Here is a 24,624-nt window from a genome sequence, read left to right as displayed (position 1 = left end):
GGAAGACGGGGCCAGAGGAGGGAGGGGCCGAGGCCTGAGGCACAGGAAGCTGCATCTTGTCTTTGAGTTTTATTAGGAAGGGGAGTCCATTGTAGTGTGAGAGGTTAGACCAGAAGGTCTAGGCTTGCTAAATAAAATCCACGGTCTGGCACCTCTGGAGAGGGCAGAGCCTCCTCATAAGAGCTGGCCTGAGGAAGAAGCCCTTTGCCCCCTCCCCTTCTATAAGTTAGTGTCATTTGGCTCTGGGAACGCTGGGGCCCGGGTGGGCAAAACCCCTGGCATCGGCGGTGCCCCCCCTTAGTGGCTGGCACCTGGCTCTGCAGGACCCGGTGAACTGCCCTGCACCGCGGGGCTCCAGTCTCAAGCCGGCATGCACGGTGGGGACAAAGCTGCAGGTCCACATGTCAGGTGAGCGGCCCGCGGGGACAGGAGTCCAGCCTCATCTCTCAGCCAGGCTGGCCAGGATGCCAATGAGATTGTCCAGCCCCAGCAAATAGCCGTCCTCGCGGTTGCCCTCCTCCCAGGGCCGCCGGTGGTCCAGGATCTGGCCATCGGGGAGGGGCGTGGTCTTGCCGAAGTCGATGAGCCACACGCCGGCGCGATGGCAGTGATCGTGCACAAAGAGGAGCGAGCTGCCGATCACCTGCGAGCCCCGCACCGTCAGGCCGCGGCCCTGCCCAGAGACGCCCCCGCCGGGTTCCCTCCCTAGCCCTCGCGGCCCGGGCACCCGGGCAGCCGCCGCTTACCTCGTGCCTCCTGAAGAACTCGGAGACCTCCAGGGTGTCCCGGATCTGCTGCAGGCGGTTCAGATACCGCCTCTGCAGAGGGTGGGGTGGGAGAGGAGGGCAAATTAACTAAACGCCAAATGAGCCCCTGCTAACGATGAGGAGCCGGCACCCACGCTGGGCTTGGCAAATGCCGCCAGGAGGAGGACCCAGGACCCCGCCCAGCGTGGCCCAGAAGGGAAGGAGCGTAGAGCAGTTGCGAGCCAGCGCGGTGAGGGCCATAGTGGGGACACAGCCGAGGGCACTGGGCCAGATTACAGGGGCAGTCCTCGGCTTCAGGCTCCCCAACACCTCAGGGTTTGGGATCCCGCTCTCACCAGCACTTCCTCATCTCCTTGCACAAACTCTTCAAAGACGCGAAGCACCTGTTCTCGGCTTCGCGTAGTCTTGAAGTCGGTGCTGCAGGAGCCGTCCGCTTTCTGGATGTGGGACAGGAGTGTCAGGGGCCCCGGGCCCGCCAGTGGGAAAGAGGACAGCGTAGAGCAGCGGTACCTCCCAGTTGCAGGGGACGGCGAGGCGGTGGGAGAGGGCGGAGGGGCAGGCGGGGCGGGAGCGGGGGATCAGGAAAGACAGCGCGCAGTGGGGCTGGGGCGGTGCCAGCGAAGCGCGCCTGCCTCACCTTGATGCCCTCGATGCGGAAGCCGAGGGTGGTGCTGGAGCTGATGCCTTCCCGCCACTGCATGTAGCGCGGCTTGGTGACGGCGCGCTGCGCGTGCTCCTCCTCCGTGGGAGCTTCAGGATCCACCGCCAGCATTTTCTTGTACATGTCCTTCCGCAGCTTGGGCCGCTCACGGGCCTTGGTCAGCTCCTCCTCTAGGTAAGTCCTGTGGGGGCGCAGGCAGCGGCCAGGGCATGAGGGGGTGCACACGGAGACCCCTTCGAGCACTCGCCCCGGGTCCCCCTCAAGCAGTTGTCCCGGCCCCGGACCCCCACTTGATCCCCCCAACCGACCTGGCAGGGCACGCATACCTGACGCCCATTTTGCAGTCGAGCACACAAGGTCCGTCGAAGCCATCAAGCAGGTCCTGCAGCTGCAGGTAGCTTTCGCCGTCGCGCTCCACCACGCCGTGGAAGGCAGGCACGCAGCCGCGCAGCGCATCAGCCATCAGCCGCGCCAGGCAGTAGCGTTCCGGCTCCGAGCAGCGCTTCAGGATCAGCCCGCTGGTGCCCGCCGCCTTAAAACTCCCTGAGGACCGGCATCCGTCAGCGCCGCCCAGCCTCTTCCCGTCGCGGGCACCCGCCCACCCGCCCCACAGCTCACCAGTGTGCCCTGCCAGCTGCACCCAGGCGTAGCGCTTCTTGAAAGGGCTTATGACCGGCAGATTGACCATGGTCCGGATCTTCTGCCAGTGGTTTTTCTGAAAGCGACAGGTCAAGGTCTGATAATCGGCGTCTCGGCAATGCATAAGCCCTCCCTCCACTGAAACAGGGTCTTGCCACGCCCCCGACCCACCGGAAGCAGCTGGGGCTGGATGAGTCATTAATTCATTCATTCACTCTGGGAAGGTTTATTTGTGCGCCTGTGTGGCGGGTGCTGATACAGGCGCAGTGAAGGTGATTCCAGCGTCTCCAGTGAGCTGTCAAGAGCCTGGACTTAGCATCTGAAGCCCCCGGTTTGCGCTCCAGCTCTGCCACTGAAGAACGCGTGGGCAGGTTACGAAAATGCTCTGTCGAGGTTTTTGAACTGTTGTGAACATCGGAATTACCTGATGGTCACCCTTGTTAAAAATTGCAGATTATCAGGCCTACCGCAGGGAAATTCTAAGTTGGTCTAGAGTAGGGCCATTTTTTTTTTTTTTCAGATGGAGTCTTGCTCTGTCACCCAGGCTGGAGTGCAGTGGCGCGATCTGGCCTCACTGCAACCTCTACCTCCCGGGTTCAGGCGGTTCTCTTGTTTCAGCCTCCCGAGTAGCTGAGACTACAGGTGCACACCACCATGCCCGGTAATTTTTTTGTATTTTTAGTAGAGACAGGGTTTCACCATATTGGTCAGGCTGGTCTCCAACTCCTGACCTCAGGTGTTCCACCCACCTCGGCCTCCCAAACTGCTGGGATTACAGGTGTGAGCCACCACGCCCGGCCCCCCAAATTTTTATTACTACCAATGCCTCAAAAGATTCCAGGGCCCAAGAAACAAGCGTCTGTGCATCTGTAAGAAAAAGATCTACAAAATGAGGAAATAACTATCCTTACTGGGTTGCTGTGAGTAGTACATAAGGCTTAAGCATGATAGGCGCCCAGCTCCCCCATCCCATTCCATGGTATGAGGCAGAAGCTGAACAAATCTCAATCACTGATTCCTTCACTCGGGACCTTGGTTCCTCTCATTTAGGGAGACAGACATACACAGAAACAAACCTGTACACAGGCCCAGGGCAGGAAGGCCAGCCTGGCAGGGCCTGGAGAAAGAACAGGGCTGGAGAAAGAAAAGGCTCTCCAAGCCTCTCTTGCTATCCCTGGATTCTATGCACTCATTAGCTGGCAAGGCCCAGGGCACCCTTGGTTTTTATCTGGACCTAGAAATCTTAAGCCATGAAAATAAGATGCCGGGCTGGGCGAAGTGGCTCATGCCTGTAATCCCAGCACTTTGGGAGACTGAGGTGGGTGGATCACAAGGTCAAGAGATCAAGACCATCCTAGCCAACATGGTGAAACCCCGTCTCTACTAAAAATACAAAAATTAGCCGGACATGGTGGCATGCGCCTGTGGTCCCAGCTACTTGGGAGGCTGAGGCAGGAGAATCGCTTGAATCTGGGAGGTGGAGGTTGCAGTGAGCCGTGATCGAGCCACTGTACTCTAGCCTGGCAACAGAGTGAGACTCCGTCTCAAAAAAAAAAGAAAAAAAAGAAAGAAAATAAGGTGCAAACCTGAGGGCCTGTCAACTTAGACAAACCTGGGAAGGAGACGAAGGTTGTTTTTTTTTGTTTTTGTTTTTTTTTTTTTTGGTGTGCCCCTTATCTCTTCTAGCCTCCAGCTAATCCTGAGAGCATCCCATCCTCTGGACCTCTCCTCTTACCACCCGCAACTCGGCAGCCCTGTGTCCTCTCTGAAGTACACAGATTGGCTCATGTCAACTGTGTCTGCCGCCTCCCCACAGAGGCACTTGCCTTTTAGCACAGTTACACATGTTGTACCCCCACAGGAATACACCTCCCTGACAAGAGGGAGTTCTAAGAGGGAGAGAGAGAACTGAGGAGGTGGCCTAAGTAGAAGAGGGCTGCTGACCATAAAGCCCTTTCCCATGGGGAGGAGATGGAGGTTATGGTAGAGCACTGGGTGGGAAGTCAGTAGTTGGTTCCAGTCATGGCTGTGTCACCTTCCAGCTGAGTGAACCCAACCAAGTACTGCCATCTGTGGGCCTGTTTCCCCTGGGAGGACATAGCTACTGCCGTAACACGAACCATCAAATGCTGCCTGCCTATTGCATGTCAGGCACTTTCTCATCTTCCATCAGGCAGCATTGCTCCCACTTTCCTACTGAAGCCCTTACATGGCACACTATGGTGTGATCACGTGCCCAATCCCCAGGGATCTGGGGGTGTAGCCAGAAGCAGCCCACTAGAAGCATGACATCACTTTCAAAACTCCTTTTAAAATCTTTAAATACACACCAGGTTTGCATTCTGCTGCATAATAAATCCAAGTTTTATTATAAAACTCACCACCTCCAAACCCTCAAGTAAAATTCCAGGAAGATGATGTATGTGCCATGTATATTCAGCAGCACCATCCTGTACCCCCTTCTCCCACACTCAGTTTGAGAGCCATAATGAATGCACATGCATAGCAAGTGCGTGAAGTGGTATCATTCCCATTTTACAGAAGGAAATCAAGGGGAGTTACATCCCCTCATGCCCTGCCTCCAGCCTCCCAATCTCTGGCTGAAGCTATCAGCCCATCCTCCCTCCCCAAGTTCCAACTGCCCCAGCAGGTTCCAAAGTATCCCCAGCAGGATGCTACCATTCTGCCTCCCTTTGGGGGTTAAATGGGATGTGGCCTGAGAAAGTGCTTTGTGCGTGGTGAAGTGATGTGCAGCAATAAGGCAGTCTGAGTTTTGACTTCTGGGGAACACTGAGACCTGCCTGGGGGCCCTTCTCTACTGGATGGCCACCTTTGCCTTTATCCAAAAGAATGAGTTTAATGGCTGTAGGGACCTGCTAGAAGAATTTAGGGGATAGTGGGACCAGAATGGACTTAGTGAAGAGGAAACTTGCCTTGGGTTAGGCAGGGTGAGGGAACTGAACCATCCTTTTAGAACTGTGCAGAAACAGTGAGGAGGGCTGGCAGGTGGGCCTGGCAGAAGAGGATTTGATGTGTGTCTGAAAACCTGGGCTACTACCATTTGATTGATGGACCTGCTCCCAAGCAGGGGTAAAATGGCGTCATCACCTACTCTCTTGACCTTGGTTTTCTGCATCTCATAAGAATCAAGAGCAGCAGCAACTAAGGCCGGTCCTAGCTAGCAGGTTACAAAATACTTTTTTTTTTTTTTCGAGACAAGGTCTCACTCCCATTGTCCAGGCTGGAGTCCAGTGGTGCGATCACAGCTCAGTGCGTCCTGGACTTCCAGGGTTCAGGTGATCCTCCCACCTCAGCCTCCACAGTAGCTGGGACTACAGATGTGAGTCACCATGCCTGGTTGATTTTTTGTATTTTTGTATGTATGTATGTACATATTTATTTGAGTGGTGCGATCTCGGCTCACTGCTACCTCTGTCTTCCAGGTTTGAGCGATTCTCCTGCCTCAGTCTCCTGAGTAGCTGGGATTATAGGCGTGCACCACCAACGCCTGGCTAATTTTTGTATTTTTAGTAGAGACGGGGTTTCATCATGTTGGCCAGGCTGGTCTCAAACTCCTGGCCTCAAGTGATCTACCTGCCATGGCCTCCTAAAGTGCTGGGATTGCAAGTGTGAGCCACCGTGACATTTTTTTTGTATTTTTAGTAGAGACAGGATTTTGCTATGTTGCCCAGGCTGGCCTCGAACTCCGGGGTTCAAGTGATCCTCCCGCCTTGGACTCCCAAAGTGCTGGGATTACAAGTGTGAGCCACTGTTTCCAGCCTACAAAAGATTTTCATACCTATTATCTCATCTGAGCCCTCCATCCTACCACCTGAGGTTGCTATGACAGGATTTAGCCCCCCTGCTAGTAATGGGTATGGCCAAGCATGGCAGGAGTTGTGCAAGTGTCATGGAACTCAACTCACTGCCACCTTCCATCTTAGGGAGATACCTCCCCCAGAGAACATCACGCTTCTAAAAATGAATGTAAGCCCAGGCGCGGTGGCTGACACCTGTAGTCCCAGCACTTTGGGAGGCCAAGGCAGATGCATCACTTGAGGTCAGGAGTTTGAGAGCAGCCTGGCCAACATGGTGAAACCCCATCTCTATTAAAAATAAAAAACTTAGCCGGTGTGGTGGTAGGTGCCTGTAATCCCAGCTACTCGGGAGGCTGAGGCAGGAGAATCGCTTGAACCCGGGAGACGCTTGAACATCCTCTGGCTCGGGCCTCCCTCCATGAAGGTGCCCTCTCTGGGAGACTAACACACAGCCAGAGGCTACCTGGGTATCTTGAGGCAAAGGCTAGGATTGCTGACTGTGTGAGAGACTTTAATGAAGTCACAGGAGGGCCCTCTGATAATTCCTCACTCCTAGGGCTGAACAGGGAGTACCTCTCTCTGGGCAGGGCTTGGCTGGATACTAGCCTCAGACCCTCCTTTGTCTAAACTCCATTTGGAAGCCTTGAAGACACCTGCTCATGCCAGATACACAGTGTATCTTCTGCCGGAGCAGACCAGCAGATGGGTGAGTGCTCTGTCTTTGGCACTCACCCTTGCTCCCTGCCTCCAGTCATCCAGGCTCTGGTTGAAGCTCTCTACCAGCCCAATACCCTCCCCATGTTCCAATTGCCCTATCAAACTAGCACTCCCTGTGGTCGTGGTGGTGGGAAGAGCAATCAGTTTAAATTTATAAAACGATTTGCACTAAGGTATAAGTGACCCACGACTTCATCTTCCCATGGGCATTAGCTGTTTAAAAAGGAAGTCTGTTAACCTAAATTCTGCTCTATGATTAGTGGAAAGCGATGTGTGGGAATTCTGAGTCCAGGAGGGGATGGCATCCAGGTCTCCTTACCTATCCTGGAGCACAGAAAGAAGAAAACCAGATGAACAGGAGCCAAACACCCTCTCTTTTCCTCCAGCAATACCCCACAATTGTTTGAGGAGGCAGGCAAGGCCATAGAGTCATGCAGCTGACCTTGCGAGTGGGCCTCCAACTTCTCCCCTGGCTGGTTAGGAAAAGCCTGCCCGTGACTTTTTCCTCTGCCGGAGTGAGGCTGCCCAGTTTCAATTTCCCTGCTCTGGGCAGGCTGGAGAGGGCTCCTAGGAGGTGAAGGGGACTACGTATGCCCCAGGCAGAGAGGTAGGCAGGCCGGCAGGCAGGCAGAAACTTCCTGGGCTCCGGCCTGCCTGGGCCGCGCGTAAGGGGCTGGTAAGCCAGGAGTCCTAGAGTCCGGCCCACGTGCATCCTTCACGGTCAGCCGGACCAGCCTTGCTTCCTGCCTGGGGAAGCCCTAAATTGGCCTGGGCCGGCGCGCTGTGCGGCTCTGGGACCTGCGGCGAGGCAAAGTCCGCCCTGGGCCCTTCCACACGGACTCAGGCAGCCTCTGTCAACAGCCCCTGGCTTATCTGCCGCCGCTGTGGCTGTTTGCCTTCGGGGAGGCCGCGGCGGGCCTGGGGGTGGGGAAGGCCTGGAAGCCGCAGCCTTGGAGCTGGAAGGGCCCTCAGCGGCGATTTGCACCGGCTCCCGACGGCTCGGGGGGCGGCGGGGTCGCCCAGGTCCCCGAGGCTTGACCTTAACCGGGGCGGTCTCCTCTACACCCAGGCTTGGGCCGCAGGACCTCCTCCTAGCGCACTCCCTCTCCCAGGCACTTCGCCGAGTCCCTGCGGGCGGAAGAGGGAAGCGGGACGCGCCCGCGCTTCGCGCCCTTTCGCCTGCACCGCCTCTCAGGTGTCAGAGCTTCCGCGCCCCCGGAGCTGCTGCTCAGGCTTTTCCGAAGAGGCGGGGCGGGGGGCCTCTCACTGCCCCACACTCCACATCCTGGGAAGCCCCGACATCCGCCCCCCGACCTAGGCAAGGGTTACCCCAGAAACGATCCTGGGTCCGGGGCTGCCCTGACCACCGGGGAAGAAGAAGGGGAAGCGGCAGGCTAGTGACCGAGCCGGCGCACCCAGCACCTGGCGGCGGGGGGTGTTCCTGCTCTGTGAGGCTTTTCCCCTCTGGTGTCACTGATAAATCCCATCGGCCTCTGGGCTTGTGAACCACTGCAGGTCGCCACAGCTTCCCTGCCTTGCCCCAGCCGATTGTGCGGCGGAGCAGGCGCGCGGCCACAGCTCTCCCCGCCCCGCCGCGCCGACCCGGCCTTCTGGGCAGGCCCCAGACGCCCGAGGCCGGGGGCGCCCCTCGCCTCTTCCTCGGCCTCAGGGACACTTGCGAAACGTGGATCTAAAGAAAGTCCTTCGCGCTGACCACGGACAGTTATTCAAGGTATTTGGCCTTGGTTAAAACGAGGGGAACAAGGAGGGTGTCCCGGGAGCCGCACATCCCTAAGTGGCGGGCGTCAGGAATGACTTAACAGTGCCCAGGGCTGTGTTTTCCGAGGGTCAGACCTGGTCCCAGAACACCCAGGCTATCAGAGGCAGAGACTAGCAGAGTGATCCTGCCCCTTGCAGCCTCAGTTTACCGCCCCTCTCTGCCGCGCTCAGGAGCGGCGAGCCGGGAAGATGGGAGGCAGGGCGCGCACTGGGTGGGCTGCGTTCCGCTCCCAGCCAGAGCTCCCAGGCCCACGCCCCTCCCTCCCCTGCGTCCACGCCTCGTGCGGGCGCTGGGAGCAGACGGCAGCGGCTCCCGAGCAGAGCCTGGAGCGCCGCTCCACTCCCACTCAGGAGAGGAAAACCGTGGCAACGGCGGGGGTGCGGCCGCGGCACCGGAGAGGGGGCGGGGGGTAAGGGAAACTCTCCTTCGCCTCTCTCCTTCCGAGGGTTCACCCAGCAAGGCTCAGCCCCTCCGATCCCTCCTGTCCTAACCCACAGCCAACAAGGTCCGCTACCCCCGCTTCGCCCAGTCCCCGCGGCGGGTCGCCTGCTCCTAGCCCCGCTTCTTAGACGCCCCAGGGCCAGCGCCACGACCCGCCGGCGGAGCCGAGGTGAAAGTTTCCCAGGCGAGAGGTCGGCCAGGAGCCTCCCTCTGACCCCCAGATTCCTCCTAAACCGCGAGAACAGGACCTTCCGCTGGAGGGAACATGGACAGGAGCGGGTCCTCCGGGAGCACCGAGCCAGGTCCCCCGTGCAGCCCCCGCGCCCGGCGCTGGCCCCGCCCCCGCGGCCCGTACCTGACCCACGTCCTCGCCCGCTTCCAGCTGCACGTTGCCGCGGCTCCGGCTCTCACTGTCGCTCAGCAGGTCGTCCTCCGAGTCCTCGAGCAGCGACGAGGAGCCAGTGGAGGAGACCGACGAGGTGGAAAGGCGGCGCGGCTGCTGCAGGTGCGAAGAGCCCGCTGCCGGGAGGCAGTCCCTCTCCCGCTCCGGCGGCCCAGGGCTGGTCGGGGGCACGTCGGGCTCCTCGGCTGTCACGGTCAGCTGAGGGATCACCGGGGCTGGGGGAGCCCGCGGAAGCCCGTTGGGGACCTGTCCCCCACGCCGCTTGGCCCCGCGGGCCCGGGGCTCCCCCGCGGCGGCGGCCGCAGCGACCGCCGCACAGCGCGCCTCGAAGAGCAGGCGCAGCTCCCCGACACTCCGGCGCGGCGCCCGCTCCAGCCCTGGGCTGCAGGGCCTCGCGCCCCCCGGCCGCGCCATGCCCGTTGGGCCCCCGGGCAGGGTCATTTCCCAGTGCCGGCGCCGCCGCTGAGCCCACCAGCCCGCGGCGCGCCGGGGACTGGAGCGGCTCGGCGCCCCCGGCTGGAGACGGCCCCGGGGCGGAGCCTGCGCCGCTGCACGCCCGCGCCCCGCCTCGGCCGCGCCCCCCGCCCACTCCTTCCACTTTCAGAGAAAGCGCGGGCCTCCCAGGGCCCCTGCGAGGGAGAGAAGGCTCTCGGTGACTCTTCGGGGTGGCGGGGAAGTCCAGCCTCCGTAGGCACAAAACCTGGGCCCGGGCCCCGAGGCTTCGCTCCGCCTGCCCTCGGGGAGGTGGGAGGGGCCGCTCCGCGCTGGGGCCTCGCAGCCTTCCCGGGCTTCGCGGCTGGGAGAGATTCCTCCAGGCCGCTCCACAGGCCCTGTCCCCGCGCAGGAGAAGCTGGTCCTACTCTTGGTCCCCTACCCCGTTCCTCGGGTTCCTTTGCGTGTTCATCCCTCCCGGGCAAGGGCTTCAAGTCTCGGGGCCTTTCTCCGGCCCGAGCTCCTGAGCAGAGTTGAAGGCCCCCGGCTTCCCGAAGAAGCCCCACCCCAGGGCGTGCACCCAAGTGGAGACTCTGCCCCAGGGACGAGCTGAGGCTGCTCCCCGCAAGTTCCCCACTTCCCGGCGGGCAGAGAACAAGGTCAGGGGGCGGGGCCTGGATCTGTCCCCGTGGCCCAGCCGAGTCCCGGGCTGCATCTCCCCCGCTGCTGGGTGGCAGGAGCTGAGCCCGCCTTCCTCCTCCTCTGTTATAGGAGCTCGGGGCTTGGAGTCCGCCCTGTGGCGTTCAGCAAGTCATTTCACCTCCCTCGACTGCGGATTCTCCCGTTGCTGCGAGAATAAAATAAAAGATTTGAAATCAGGTACACCACACTCTAGATGTGATTTGTAGGCAGTCCCTTTACTCCCTCCGTATATTTCTGCATTTGTACATTTAGAAAAACCTCATCCAACCCACAGAGTTGTGTCTGTAAAACTAGGAAGACAGCACTGATGTTTAAGAGTTTCAGACACTGCAAAGTGCTTATCAGTGTCATTCCATGTGGATCTTCGGCCACTTCCCATGTTGGTAGTCAGCTGACCGACCGGCGAGGCTGCTTTGAGGAGAAGCCACTGTTTCCTATCTTACCATAGTGCCAGAGGAGTGAGGGTCCCCCCTCAGGCACTCAGTGTCTGGGGATGGCTGGGGCCCTGGAGACAGAGCAGCCCCAGAAGGATTGCCTTGGATGCTGAGATGGCCGCAGGAGGGGCTTTCCTTCCCTTCTCTCCCCTCAGCCAGGGCTCAGGAATGGCCCGGGAGAAGGAAAGAGGAAGGTTCAGTGGGAAGACGGGAATCTTCGGCAAAGCATAGTGGCTCAGGCTTGTAACCCCAGCACTTTGGGAGGGCAAGGCGGGCAGATTGCTTGATCCCAGGAGTTCGAGACCAGCCTGGGCAACATGGCAAAACCCTGTCTCTACTAAAAATACAGAATATTAGCCAGGTGTGGTGGTGTGCACTTGTAGTCCCAGCTACTCGGGGAGAGGCTGAAGTGGAAGGATCACTTGAGCCCGGGAGGTCGAGGCTGCAGTGAGCTGAGATCACCACCACACTCCACCACCACACTCCACACTGTAGCCTGGGCAACAGAGCGATAACTTGTCTCAAAAAAAAAAAAAAAAAGCTGAGCGTGGTGGCATGCACCTGTGGTCCCAGCTACTTAGGAGGCTGAGGTGAGAGGATTATTTGAGCCCAGGAGGTCGAGGCTGCAGAGAGCCATGACATTCCACTGCACTGCAGTCTGGGTGACAGAGTCATACGCTATCTCAAAATAAACAAATAGGTGAAGATCCTGGAGAACTGAGGAAGGAAGCAAAATAATGTAAGAAAGAATGGCAATGAGAGAGGCAGGAGAAATAGAGGGAATGAAGGGGTAAGAGGAAGAAGGGCATAGAGGAGTTTGAATACTTGACTCCTTCACGGAGAACCTGGGAAATCACATCGTCACCTTCTCTAGGACAACCATCTGCAGGAATCTTGAGTATGTGTGTGAGGGATGTACTCTGCAGCTTGAAGGACCTGGATCACTCGTGTCTCAGACACTCACTCCTCTGCCTCCTTCACAGCTACACTGACCTGCGGCAGGATGTGGGAAGGTGCTGCCTTCAGAGACGGGGCTGGGAGGAAACCCAAGGTGGGGAGAGCCTGCAAGGAACTGCCAGAACTGGAAAGGTAGGGAGGGCAACAAGGGGCGAGAACTTGTCCTGCACTCCTGTGTGTCAGGCGATGGATGGGCAGGGTTGGAGGTATAAGCAGGCTGGGCACTGGGTCTCTGTCCTGGCTGCCAAGAAAAAGGTGCAATTCCTTTTCTTCTTGTATCAGGCACTTGCTCAAGCCTTAGGTCTACTATACCAGCAGCCAGAGAATTGCTCTTTGCTCTACCTGCCCAGGTGTCTCTCATTGGAAAGATGAGCGCAAACCTGGAAATGGATGCTGAACTGAAATCCAATCCCATAGATTCTTAGAGCAGTAAGGGGCCTTATATCCATCTATCCTCCTCATTCACATTACGGAAGTACCAAAGAGGTTAAGTGGCTCCACCAGGGAGGTTAAGGACACACAGCCAGTTGATGGAAAAGGCAGTGTATCCTGGCTAGGTCCCCTGACTTCCTGTGCGCTTGTCGCCCAGGCTCGAGTGCAATGGCGTGATCTCGGCTCACTGCAACCTCTGCTTCCTGGCTTCAAGAGCCTCAGCCTGCTTCTCTAGCCTCAGCCTCCCGAGTAGCTGAGATTACAGGTGCTCGCCACCAGGCCTGGCTAGTTTTTGTATTTTTAGTAGAGACGGGGTTTCACCATGTTGGCCAGGCTGGTCTCGAACTCCTGACCTCAGGTGATCCGCCCACCCAGGCCTCCCAAAGTGCTGGGATTATGGGCATGAGCCACCTCGCTCATGTTCTCAAATTCTTTCATTAACATCTTGTATTTCCTGGCCGGGTGTAGTGGCTCACACCTGTAATCCCAGCACTTTGGGAGGCTGAGGTGGGTGGATCACCTGAGGTCAGGAGTTCGAGACCAGCCTGGCCAACGTGGTGAAATCCCGTCTCTACTAAAATACAAAGATTAGTTGGGCATGGTGGAGGGCACCTGTAATGCCAGATACTTGGGTAGCTGAGGCAGGAGAATCACTTGAACCCAGGAGGCAGAGGTTGCAGTGAGCCTAGGCGACAGTGCCAGACTCCATCTCAAAACAAAGAAACATCTTGTAGTTCCTTCTGAAGGTAGAGTCTGCCCCCACCTACTACAGTCAGAAAACATAAGGGTACGTCTTGGGGCAAGGCCTGGGAGTCCCTGTATAGCTGTAGGATGAGGTCAGCAGGCTCTTCCGTCCTCTTAGTCATGCCAGGAATAAACGTTGAAACCCTAGAACATCTGTTCTTTTATGACTCAGTTTTCTCAGTCTTTGATGCTTGAATAGAAGGGATGTGGAGAGAATCAGACTGACCAGTATGGAGGTGGAAGGGATGGCCTCTTGAGTGCCATAAAAAAAAAAAAAAAATGGTGGGGATGTTCAAACACTTAAGCATTAAGCAGGCCAGATAAATTTTTTTTTTTTTGAGAGAGAGTCTTGCTGTGTCACCCAGGATGAAGTGCAGTGGCATGATCTCAGCTCACTGCAACTTCCACCTTCTGGCGCAAGCGATTTTCCTACCTCAGCCTCCCATGTAGCTGGGATTACAGGTGTGCGCCACCATGCCTGGCTAATTTTTTGTATTTTTAGTAGAGACAGGGCTTCACTACATTGGCCAGGCTGGTCTCGAACTCCTGACCTCAGGTGATCTGCCTGCCTCAGCCTCCCAAGGTGCTCGGATTACAGGTGTGAGCCACTACGCCTGACCGCCAGAGACAGTTTTTAAAAAATTAAACAACAGAAAAGGGGGACACTGGGGTGTAGAGGAATGTGTCAAGGTTGTTTTTTGTTTGTTTTTGGGTTTTTGTTTTTTTTTTTTAGACAAAGTCTCACTCACTCTGTAACCCAGGCTAGAGTGTGCCATCATGGCTCACTGCAGCCTCCACCTCCTGGGCTCAAGGGATCCTCCTGCCCCAGCCTCCTGAGTAGGTGGGACCACAGGCACACACTACCATGCTCAACTAATTTTAAAAACTTTTTGTAGAGATGGAGTCTCCCTATGTTGGCCAAGTCTTGAACTCCTAGCCTCAAACAGTCTTTTTCCTTCAGCTTCCCAAAGTGCTGGGATTACAGGCATGAGCCATTGCACCCCGCCAGTGTGTCAAGGTTTTGATGGTCATTAGGTGGCTGTTCTGAGATAGGCCATGAGAGTCTCTCTGCCTTGGCCACAAGGCCAGCTTACATGTCTGAGCAGATAACCTTTTTTCTTTTCCTTTATTTATTTATTTATTTTTGAGACAGGGTCTCACTCGGTCACCCAGGCTGGAGTGCAGAGTCACAATCACGGCTCACTTCGGTCTCAACTTCCTGGGCCTAAGTGATCCTCCTGCCTTAGCCTCTCGAGTAGACGGGACCACAGGCAGAGGCATGTGTCATCATGCCCAGCCAATTTTTAAATTTTTTGTAGAGACAGGGATCTCACTCTTTTGTCCAGGCTGGTCTTGAATTCCTGGGCTCAAGCAATCCTCCTGCTTTGGCCTACCAAAGTGCTAGAATTATAGGCGTGAGCCACTGTGCCCAGCCAGAACCTATCTTCTTGTGGTATCTCAGTTGGTTGATCCTCCTGTTCCCTAGAGGTCTGCTTTTTTTTTTTTTTTGAGGCAGAGTCTCGCTCTGTTGCCAAGGCTGGAGTGCATTGGTGTGATCTCAGCTCACTGCAACCTCTGCTTCCTGGGTTCAGGAAATTTCCTGTGTCAGCTTTTGAGTAGCTGGGATTACAGGCACCTGCCACCATGCCCAGCTAATTTTTATATTTTTAATAGAGATGAGATTTCTCCATGTTGTCCAGGCTGGTCTTGAACTCCTGACCTCAGGTGATCTGCCCACCTTGGCCTCCCTAAATGCTGGGATTATAGGCATGAGCCACTGTGCCTGGCCTGAGGTCTGCTTCTTGAAGTGCCTGAGTCTTCACCCCCATCAAAGACCTTCAGGGGTGGGCCCAGTGACTGGTACCTGTAATCCTAGCACTTTGGGTGGCCCAGGCAAGAGGATCACTTGAACCTAGGAATTTGAGGCCAGCCTGAGCAACATGCTGAAAACCCATCTCTACAAAAAATAAGAAAATTAGCCAAGCATGGTGACACATGCCTGTGGTCCAAGGTATTCAGGAGGAAGAGGTGGGAGGATCACCTGAGCCCAGGGAGGTTGAGGCTGCAGTCAGCTGTGATCAAGCCATTGCCCTCCAGCCTGGGCAACAGATTGAGAGACCCCGTATCAAAAAAAAAAAAATTTTTTTTTTTTCAGGATTTATCATGACTGAGGGCTGCATCTCTTCTAGAGAAACATCACCCTCAGGTACAAAACTAGGGAAGAAAAAAGGGCCTGGAAAATGGGATGTGTGAGGTGAGGGGTTTCTGGGGTCCTCACCCCAGCCTGCCTCATAGCTGTGCCCACCTCTGTCCCATCCTCAGGGCAGCACCAGTGGCAGGAGCAAAATCACCACTCATCACCCTCTGCCAGGCACAGTGCTGGTTTCTGCTTCCTAAGATGACAAGCAGGGCCTTTCACCTTGGGGAGAGAAGGGAAGGCACAGCCTTTGACCTGTCCTCCTGAATGGAGCATCTGTTCCTTTGAGGAGACTTCAAGTCTTCTCCAGCAGGAGCAGAGCCTCTCTAGTGTGTGTGTGGTATGTGTCATTGTGGCATGTGTGGTGTGTGTGTGGGGTTATGTTTGTGGTGTATATGGCATGTATGTGTGGCGCACGTGTGTGGTATGTGTGTGTTGTGTGTTGTATGTGGTGTGTGTGTGTGGTATGTGGTGTGGGTGTGGTGTGAGTGTGGCATGTGTGGTGGGTGTGGTGTGTGGTGTGTGGTAGGTGTGGTAGGTGTGAGTGTGGTGTGTGTGGTGTGTGTGTGTGTGTGTAGTGTGTGTGCGGTGTGTGTGTGTGGTAGGAGTGGGGAGGTGAGAGGGGGTTGGGCTGTCATGTTCCACTGGACCCGGTGGTGCAAGGTCTTATTCTAGTAACAACTCCCAGACATGCACTGTGGGACTTGGTGCCCTTCCAAGGGACTTTATGACCCTAAGACCCCACTATTCTGTGACAATACCTGTGATTCACTCATGCATTCACAGAGCAGACACACTTCCATGGAGCAGCTGCTGTTGTGCTAGGTGCAAAGGACACAGGAATGAGTGGATCCTGTGATGCCCCCGCCCGTTTCCGGGAGTGATAGTGTATCATTTTCATTGTCTTACCGAGGAAGGAAACCAGAAAGGGCCCAAGAAGAAAACAGGCCCTGGGACGCTCAGTGGCTGCCTTCTCTCCCTTTCCAAGAGGTTGTCAATGTGGGCGCTGGGAATTTTGGTTTCTCAGCTGCTTCCTGCATCCAAAACATTCCTCACCTCTGGTGGGTTCAATGTCCTTCTCCGTCAGGGCCTACCAGAGAGGGTGCTGGAGGGCTGGCCAGAGCCCAGTGGACACGTGAGAATGGGAGAGAGGTGAGGGTCTCCTTTCTCTTGGAAAGAGGCGTGAATGGGTCTTCACCTGACAGGCGAGCCCTCAGCTCCCAGCCCCAGCCTCTTTTCCTGGCCTCTAGGTTTCCCTTCCTTCCCGGCAATCTCTGACCTCATAAGTGGATGGACTAGACTTTGTGGGAATATCCAGGGTTGGGTGCAAGGTTACCTCAGCAGGGCTCAGGATCTAGCAGTGTTCATTGACCCTCCACAGTCTGAGTCACTCTTGTCTAAAACGAACAAAATGTGTCACCACACCTGTGTGTGCGCAGTAAGAACATATTCTCTCCTGACACTTCAGAAACAAGGTTTCCGATCCCACTCAGGAGCCTGTGTTCCTGTGACTCTCCTTCTTCTCCAGAACTCAGAACCCGCAGAACCTCACCCAGTGCGAGGGAAGGCGAAGGGGACAGGAAGGGTCTGAGGTCAGGGACTCAGCTTGCGGAGGCGACCACTATAGGAATGCCTGGGACGTCGTCGGGGGTCCCTGCATCGTGTAGTCACGGTGGCATGTGAGGGGGGGCGGCGGGGGTTAGGAGGCGCCTCCTAATTCCATCTGTGAGCTCTGCGCCTGCAGGCGTGACCTCCACACCTCGGGTGTGCCTGGGGACCGAGTCCACAGAGCATGCAGTGGCCCGGGGTCTGGGACCGTAGTGCCCATGCGTCTCCGCGTGGGCCGCGTGCGAACCGGGGTCCAGCTCACAACTCCCAAGGCGCGCGCCCCGGGGGATCCACGGCTGGAGACGCATGCAGGCCCCGGGCCACTGAGACCCTGGCTCTGAGGCTGCGGGCCCGGAGTGGGGAACGAGGGCAGAGCGCCCTGGAACGCAGCGGCCGCGCGCCTCCTCCCTTCCTGCGTGGACTGGGCGCTAACGGCGCAGGAGGCGCACGGGGCGAGGGATGCGGGGACCGTTGGCGCGGACACGGGTGGCGCCCAGGCCGGTGCGGGGGGTGGTGGAGACACCAAGCGGGGAGCGCCGAAGGGCTCTCCCGGCAAAACTGATGGAGTCAACCTGAGCCTTCCGGGCTTGCCAGGTGAAGGGCTGTGCTGCATCGCACGCGCTTAGCGAAGCAGGGCTATCCATCGCTAAAAGAGAAAAAGAAATCAAAAGTATTCGATTTAAAAAAAAAAAAAAATAGAGGCCGGGCGTGGTGGCTCACGCCTGTAATCCCAGCACTTTGGGAGGCCGAGGCGGGAGGATCACAAGGTCAGGAGTTCAAGACCAGCCTGGCCAACATGGTAAAACCTCACCTTTACTAAAAATACAAAAATTAGCCAGGAATGGTGGCACATGCCTGTAATCCCAGCTACTTGGGAAGCTGAGGCAGTAGAATTGCATGGACCTGAGAGGCGGAAGTTGCAGTGAGCCGAGATTGCGCCACTGCACTCCAGCCTGGGCGGACAGAGCGAGGCTCCACCTCAAAAAAAAAAAAAAAGAAAAAAGAAAAAAAGAAATGGAGTCTCGCTATGTTGACCAGGTTGGTCTCGAACTCCTGGCCCCAAGCGATCCTCCCTCTTCGGCCTTGCAAAGTGCTGGGATTACAGGCAGGAGCCATGGCGCAGGGCCCAAAAGTATCTATCTTTTGAAGAAGTATCAAGGTAATCATCATGGGAAGGGTCAGAGCTTTGTTGTGCTTCTTTTACACTTACCTTCTGGTTTGGTACTATTGGTGCTATTTTGAGTATTCACTACTCTTGGGGGTTGTGGGTAGGTCGGGCCTCAGTTGGGGCCAGCTGGAGGGTGGTAAGGTGGCAAGCCTTCAACGCCTTCAGAAGCCTGGTCAGTAAAGGTGGTGTGCATTGGCCTGTGGGGAATGACAGCAACGAGGGCCTGGCCCAGAGGCAGCACACTTTCTCTGGACGCATCCCTAGGCCAGCCCAGGGTCTCCCAATGGGAGCCTCCATCTGGAGTCAGGGATTCTTTTCCCCCACCCCCACCCCCAGCCCAAGTGGAGTTTCTGGGTCCTGCCCACTGCCCAGTGCTTCCGCCCTCCATCAGCCCACTCCGAGGGCCGTTCCTCTCCTCCCGGGTCCAGCGGCTTCACTCTCATTAACAACAGCATTTATTGGACCCCTACTGGGGACAGGTTGTTTTTTGAAAGGTGGAAAACTTGTGGCTCAACAGTGTTAAGTAGCTCAGCCCTAGGTAGTAGCAAGTGGCAGAGCGGGGATCTGAACCCTTTCCCGAGCCTGGGTGCCTTTTGGCTCTTGACCCTCCCTTGTATCCTGAGCATGGTCTGGAAGCCCTAGACATGCCTATCTATGCTCCAGTGCCTAAAAGCCGTATCTCCATGTTCCCTGGGGCTGGCCTGTGGAACCTTAGAGAAGGCATGCCTTTTGGCCCTGTCTTAGCACTGCCATTCCCTTCAGCTCCTTAACAACCTCCTTGCCAAGGGAGCTCAGCAGTCTCCGCTTAAGTCAGGGAAATCGTGAAAAAAATTTGAGCTGGGAGTTGATGGCTTCCTAAGGCTGCTGGATCACAGCCACATTATAGTTACTGAAGGAAGATCTCCCTTCTGGAAAAACGTGGCCAGGGAGATGAAGCTGACCAACCCAGCACCCTTCTTCTCTCCACTTGCACCCCAGGTGGTCTTTCTTGCTTCTCAGAGATAGGTAGCAAGTTGCTGCCCCACAGCACCCAAATCGTGGAAGATAAGCAAGCTATGTTGTCATCTGCCCAGAACCCCTGCTCTCTAGGTCCCACTGCTCCCAACAGTTAGGTAGTGGGAGTGCTGGGGAGTTGGAGAAAACCTCATTGGACGCACTTGCAGGTAAGCAACCTCTCCACCACCAGAAGCGGTCTTGGACGTGGCTCTTATCACTGTGATTGCCATCCCTTGCCTTCTTAAAGGGTGTGGAAGATCCAGGATCTTCTTGCTTCCTAGCTAAAATGTGTTCAGAAAGGTTGGAGACACAGCCTCAGGCACTGGGGATGGGGAGGCCTATAGACCTCCCCAGCATGAGCGGGGAGTGGATGAAGGAAGATCAGTGTTTCCTCCATAGCCACACTCATGGCCCCTGGGCACCCCCTTCAAACTCATGATAGCCAGAAAAAAGAAGAGCAAAGAAACTGTGCCTAGGCCAATTTAAAGTTGAAAGGAGCTGAGCACAGTGGCTCATGCCTGCAATCCCAGCATTTTGGGAGGCTGAGGCGGGAGGATCACTCGAGGCCAGGAGTTCAAGACCAGCCTGGGCAACATAGCAATATTCTGTCTCAACAGAAAATTTAAAAATTAGCTGGGTGTGATGGTGCATGACTGTAGTCCCAGCTACTTGGAATGGTGAGGTGGGAGGATCACTTGAGCCCGGGAGGTTGAGGCTGCAGTGAGCTGTGATTACACCACTGCACTCCAGCCTAGACAGCAGAGACCCCAGCTTAAAAAAAAAGGTTGAAAGGCCCAGATTCTCACTAGGGTTAGGCAATACATCAGGGGTCTACTTAGCTCTGTTAAAACTTATTGGTCTCTTACCAAGACAGGAAGTAAACCAGGACAACTGGAGGTTTCCTTGGGTCTAGGCAACTACCCTACCAGAGAGGCTTCCGGGGAACCAGGCTGCTAAAGAGTTGACGATGGCCACTTTCACTTTTGTGGGCACGGGGCTAAGAGAAGAAGGAAAAGGAGCAAGAGAGGTTCTCTTGGACTTTCAAAACATGGCTTTAGGAGTTGCCACTCAGGATGCAATCCTTAGACTCAATCTGATCCCTTTGTTAAAATGGCATAACATTTATTTACAATATTGGTACAGTTTGAGTGACAAGTCAGGACTTCACAAAAGCAAAAACATTCTTTTTGAAGGGAGTGGCAGGCAGTAGACTTTCCCTACACCTGCCAGAAGCAAGACAGACAAACAGACCTATAAACATTATGAACTAGGCAGATGGACACTGGCCTTTTTGCTTCTTGGAAGGAACTGAAAAAATGCATAAAAACAACCGTGGGTGCTGCACCCTTCAACACTGAAACCACACTGTGGAGGGAGGAGGGGCCCAGTGAGGGAATTCCCCAGCACAAGAAATAGTGTGAACCATCAAGAAATCCTAGTTGGTAGGACAAAGCCAGTGTCTTAATGCCTGGCCAAGATCTTGGTTCAGAGGCACTGCCTCAGCTGAGATTGGAGACAAGTCCTTAGTCTTGGTCCCAATCACTACAGAGGCTACTCGGGTGGAAAGATACCCTTCGGTCTTCTTTGGTTGGCTTTTCTCCCTGCTGTGTGCACTGGCATTCGTGGGGGTTTCAGCGGCTACATGTGGGGAGGTGGTGGCAAAGTGGCTACAGTGTGATGCAGTTTTAATAAAAATTTTATTACACAGCCATAATGTAATCAACACTTCTCCAAATCCAAATGATACTAAATACAGATCTACATGGTGGATCAGAATGACTCCAGCAAATTATCTGGATTCTATAATTTTATGTTTTTTAAAACCAGAAATCAAAAAAAAAAGTCCAAGTTCATCATGATAGGAGAGGTCCCAGCAGCTCCAGGACTCTGCTGAAGTCCAGGCAATGTTAACAGTCTGTGATTCCACATTTACACAATAGTCTATAAAGAGTTTCGGTCAATGGACTATTCAAGTATATATGATTTTAACGAGTCCATCACCACTCCTTTGCCCAAGTGAACTGTGTCGCAGCTACCACATAGCTGTGTTACAGTCATATTTAGCAATTTTACAATCATAATACTCCTTTAAAACCATCCATTGCTGCTTTAAAAATAAAAAAAAAGTAAACTAAGTTAAAGCGACACTGAGGCTCTACTAAACCCAGAAGTTACCAAGTTCATTTTTATGTTTAAATACAACTTACAAGTCCATGATTTCCCATCGTCCCCCTTCCTTGTACGAAAGCAGGGTGAGGAAATACAAAGCAGAGCTTTTAGATTCGTCTCTCATGGAGATCGGAGCTCTCAGCTGTTCCTTTAGCTTAGCTCTTGGTATATATAGTCAGCTGTACTTTGTTCTGAAAGATTTGTTAAATGCCACTTTTATTTACACTTGGAGCTTTACACCTGAGAGTGATTATCAAGCAGTCAGCTTATCTCTTTTCAAACATTTCATAAAGACATACACACACCTCTGCTGGCTTCGCCCTAGCTGCACAATATATATGCTGACCATATATATGTATACACACACACAAAACTGCACATGCTTGAAACATTTGCAACCTAAATCTTTTTGAGGCAGAGTCTCACTCTGTCACCCAGACTGGAGTGCAGTGGCACGATCTTGGCTCACCACAACCTCCGCCTCCCAGGTTCAAGGGATTCTCCTGTCTCAGCCCCCCGAGTAGCTGGGATTACAGGCGCGCACCACCATGCCCGGCTAAGTTTTGTAGTTTTAGTAGAGATGGGGTTTCACCGTGTTAGTCAGACTGGTCTTGAACTCCTGACCTCAGGTGATCCACCCGCCTCGGCCTCCCAAAGTGCTGGGATTACAGGCGTGAGCTACCGCACCCGGCGTAACCTAAATCTTTTTGTGTTTGCTCTCCACATTCATATTCAGAAATTTCTCTTAAAAACAAAATGTAATTCTTGCCAAAGCAGCAAAACAGAATCACCAGGAAGAGGCTGGTATACTGGGTGAGAAAAAGAAGTTCTACGTTCAGCCAAGAAGCTGTGGGCTGTACCCATGGGATGAGCAAGACATTCACTGCCCTCCCTGGTACCCGGCCATGGGCTTCCCTCCCACACCTGCCAGGACACAGCCTGCAGGTCAGGGGGCTAAACTGGGGAGTTTTCTCCAAAGTTGGGAAGGGATGGGAAGAGTAGGTGGGAATGGGGAAGTTACACAGCTACAGCAGTCAGGCCTGTTTAGTAAGAAGAATCACATTTAATGAGTTTCTTTCTTGCAGTTTCAGATGCTCAAGTACAGCTGAAAAAAATCTGAAACAGCTATAGACCCATGACAGACTGATACAAAGAGTACTGCGTTTTAAAAAAATGATAAAAAAATCCACACACTTACACACACACACACATACACACTCTCGCTCTCAAATTAGAGCCCCCCCCAACAAATGTACACTTTTTGGAAACTAAACTGGTTTTGAAACCCCTTCTTCCAAAAAGAAGGGCAGAAGAGAAAGATGAAGAGAGGAAAGAGGATCGCAGGTGCCCAATCCCCGCTCCCTCCACAAGGTCACGTGCCGAATGTTCAATGGGTGGGCCAAGGCAGTCTGTAGAGGAGACCGCCTGGTGCTGCTGCTATTGCCCCAGGGGCTCCAGCAAGATTCCCAGCTCCATGGTAATACTGAATGCGTGCAGAGTGGCCAATGAACTGCGCGGTTAAAAAAACAAAAGGCAAACACAAATCTAAAGACATGGATAAAGCCCAAGAGAGCCCAGGCCCACACTGGGTGGGGCCCTGGGGGAGGGGAGGCTGGTGGGAGATGGTGTGCAGACAAAGGAGGTCTATACAGCAAATGGTTTATATTACAGATGACTGGCAATTTAGAGTCTCTTCCCAGTTCAACAGCTGCTCCAGCCCAAAGAGGCTAAATCAAAGGAAAGGAGGAAAGGTGGGACGCTGCGATGGGGCATGCAGGGTCAGAAGCAGCAGGCTGGGTGTGCTCAAATAAGCCCTCGTCGTTTTTTGTAGTCTTCCAAGTTCAGAGATCTCCTTGGAGCCCCATCCTTGGCTGGCGGAGCCTTGGAGGTGATGGCTAAAGCCTTTGACTCTGTGGGAAAGAAGAGCAAGTTTGCAGCTGAGGTCCCACAAAGTCCTCTTAGTCCTGTGCTGCACTCCTGCAGGCAGCCTCCTGACTGTGGCCCTGGTCCCTCTCACCATACCCGCAGCCTGTCTTGGCCTGGCCTGTGGATGCTGATGAGCCAGCATTCCCCTTTCTTCCCTAAAAGTGGGCTTCCTTGTTGCCCCAGAAAACCATGGATCCATCTGGTTCTCAGCCCTCACCACCCGCCCCACCCTCACATACCTGAGCTGGGAACTTGTAAGTCAATCTTCACATCAAAATCGTGTACTTTGAACAGATCTTCTGAGAGGTCACTGGCTGACTTAGAATTCAAATCTTTATCTTTGCCTTGACCCTGGAATGTGAAGAGGAAAGCTAATGGTAAGAGCATAAATGCAAGGGGATTTCAAGCAGCAGCAGCCACTAACGGTACGAGGCTCTTATTTGAGTTCATTAGATTTTCCTACTAAGGCCCCTTTCTGATTCCTTCTCTCAGAGGGAGGCCACAAACAAAGAGCTTTCTCTCCTGAAGGCTACAAGCACAGAGAAGAGGGCAGGCTTGTGTCTGTAGTATGAGTTGTAGAAAGGGTGGGCTTAAGCAACGGGTCACTTCCTGACCTAAGATTTCAGAAATCCTGAGACCAGTTAGACTCCAACAGGAAAAGACTTAACTTGGACAGAAAACTGCTTTTTTTTTTTTTTTGAGATGGGAGTCTCACTCTTGTCACCTAGGCTGGAGTACAACGGTGCAATCTTGGCTCACTGCAACCTCCCCCTCCCAGGTTCACGCGATTCTCCTGCCTCAGCCTCCTCAGTAGCTGGGGTTATCGGAACCCGCCACCATGCCCAGCTAATTTTTTTCTATTTTTAGTAGAGACGGGGTTCTACCATGTTGGCCAGGCTGGTCTCAAACTCCTGACCTCAGGTGATCCGCCCACCTCCGCCTCCCAAAGTGCTGGGATTACAGGCATGAGCCACTGCACCCAGCAAGAAAACTGCTTTTAAATGTGCCATTTTCAACAAGCTTTCACTTTTACAATGTCTGATCTTTGTATGTTATCTCTCCTCCTGTGAAGCTGGCAGGGTATATAGTAGTACCCTCATTTTGCACAGGAGAAAAGGGGATGCTGAGGGCTGGAAGCCAGCTGCTGAAGGACATAGTCAAGGCCCTAGGTAAGTAGTGGTGTTAGGTTTGGAATTAAGGTTGTCTGTTGATTATATCTGTAAATAACTGGGATGGAGAAGGGACTCCAAGAGGGACTCCCTGTTCCTCAAGGTGGAAAAATCAAGCCCAAACTAGACAAGGTACTTGTTCGGTATCTCAGCCAGCAGCCTCACTCAGCAGGCAACAGGGTGGTACCACACTTGCCTTGCTCATTTCCTTTGGAGCATCTGGTAACACTCCAGAACCGTATTTTGCATTCAGCTGGGCCAAGATGGCAGCTTGAACAGCTGGGTCTCTGGACTGAGAGAGAAAATAAGTTGTTTTAGAGATGGTTTGACACTCACAGAGTCCTACTGCCAGATTCTTTCCCACCTACCAAACTAACATCACAAGCACCACAGCCGACCCATCAGCAGCTAGTGGGGTTTTCCTCAAAGCAGCAAAAAAAAAAAAAAAGGCAATTACAAGCTTG

General features: G+C 54.5%; 2 protein-coding genes across 2 annotated transcripts in view; both read right to left on the bottom strand.

The window, feature by feature from the left end:
• Positions 1–54: 54 nt before the first annotated feature.
• Positions 55–10,277, bottom strand: ITPKA (inositol-trisphosphate 3-kinase A). Its single transcript, XM_031002543.3, has 7 exons — positions 9,179–10,277; positions 2,047–2,143; positions 1,755–1,971; positions 1,405–1,609; positions 1,103–1,204; positions 747–818; positions 55–643 (listed from the first exon to the last, which is right to left on the bottom strand). The coding sequence occupies exons 1-7, from the start codon at positions 9,665–9,667 to the stop codon at positions 440–442; spliced, it is 1,386 nt and encodes a 461-aa protein (XP_030858403.1). The 5' UTR covers positions 9,668–10,277; the 3' UTR covers positions 55–439.
• Positions 10,278–20,574: 10,297 nt separating this feature from the next.
• The window catches only part of RTF1 (RTF1 homolog, Paf1/RNA polymerase II complex component), a 71,049-nt gene continuing 66,999 nt past the window's right edge, over positions 20,575–24,624 (bottom strand). Inside the window, exons 16-18 of the mRNA XM_004056016.4 lie at positions 24,357–24,452; positions 23,231–23,342; positions 20,575–22,975 (exon numbers count right to left, since the gene is read on the bottom strand). Of these exons, the coding sequence (XP_004056064.1) occupies positions 22,869–22,975; positions 23,231–23,342; positions 24,357–24,452 (315 nt within the window). The 3' untranslated portion in view covers positions 20,575–22,868. The remainder of the gene's footprint in view (positions 22,976–23,230; positions 23,343–24,356; positions 24,453–24,624) is intronic.

This window comes from Gorilla gorilla, chromosome 16 (genome assembly GCF_029281585.2).
Source record: "Gorilla gorilla gorilla isolate KB3781 chromosome 16, NHGRI_mGorGor1-v2.1_pri, whole genome shotgun sequence".
Classification (NCBI taxonomy): Eukaryota; Metazoa; Chordata; class Mammalia; order Primates; family Hominidae; genus Gorilla; species Gorilla gorilla.
This window is presented reverse-complemented; position numbering and strand designations above follow the sequence as displayed.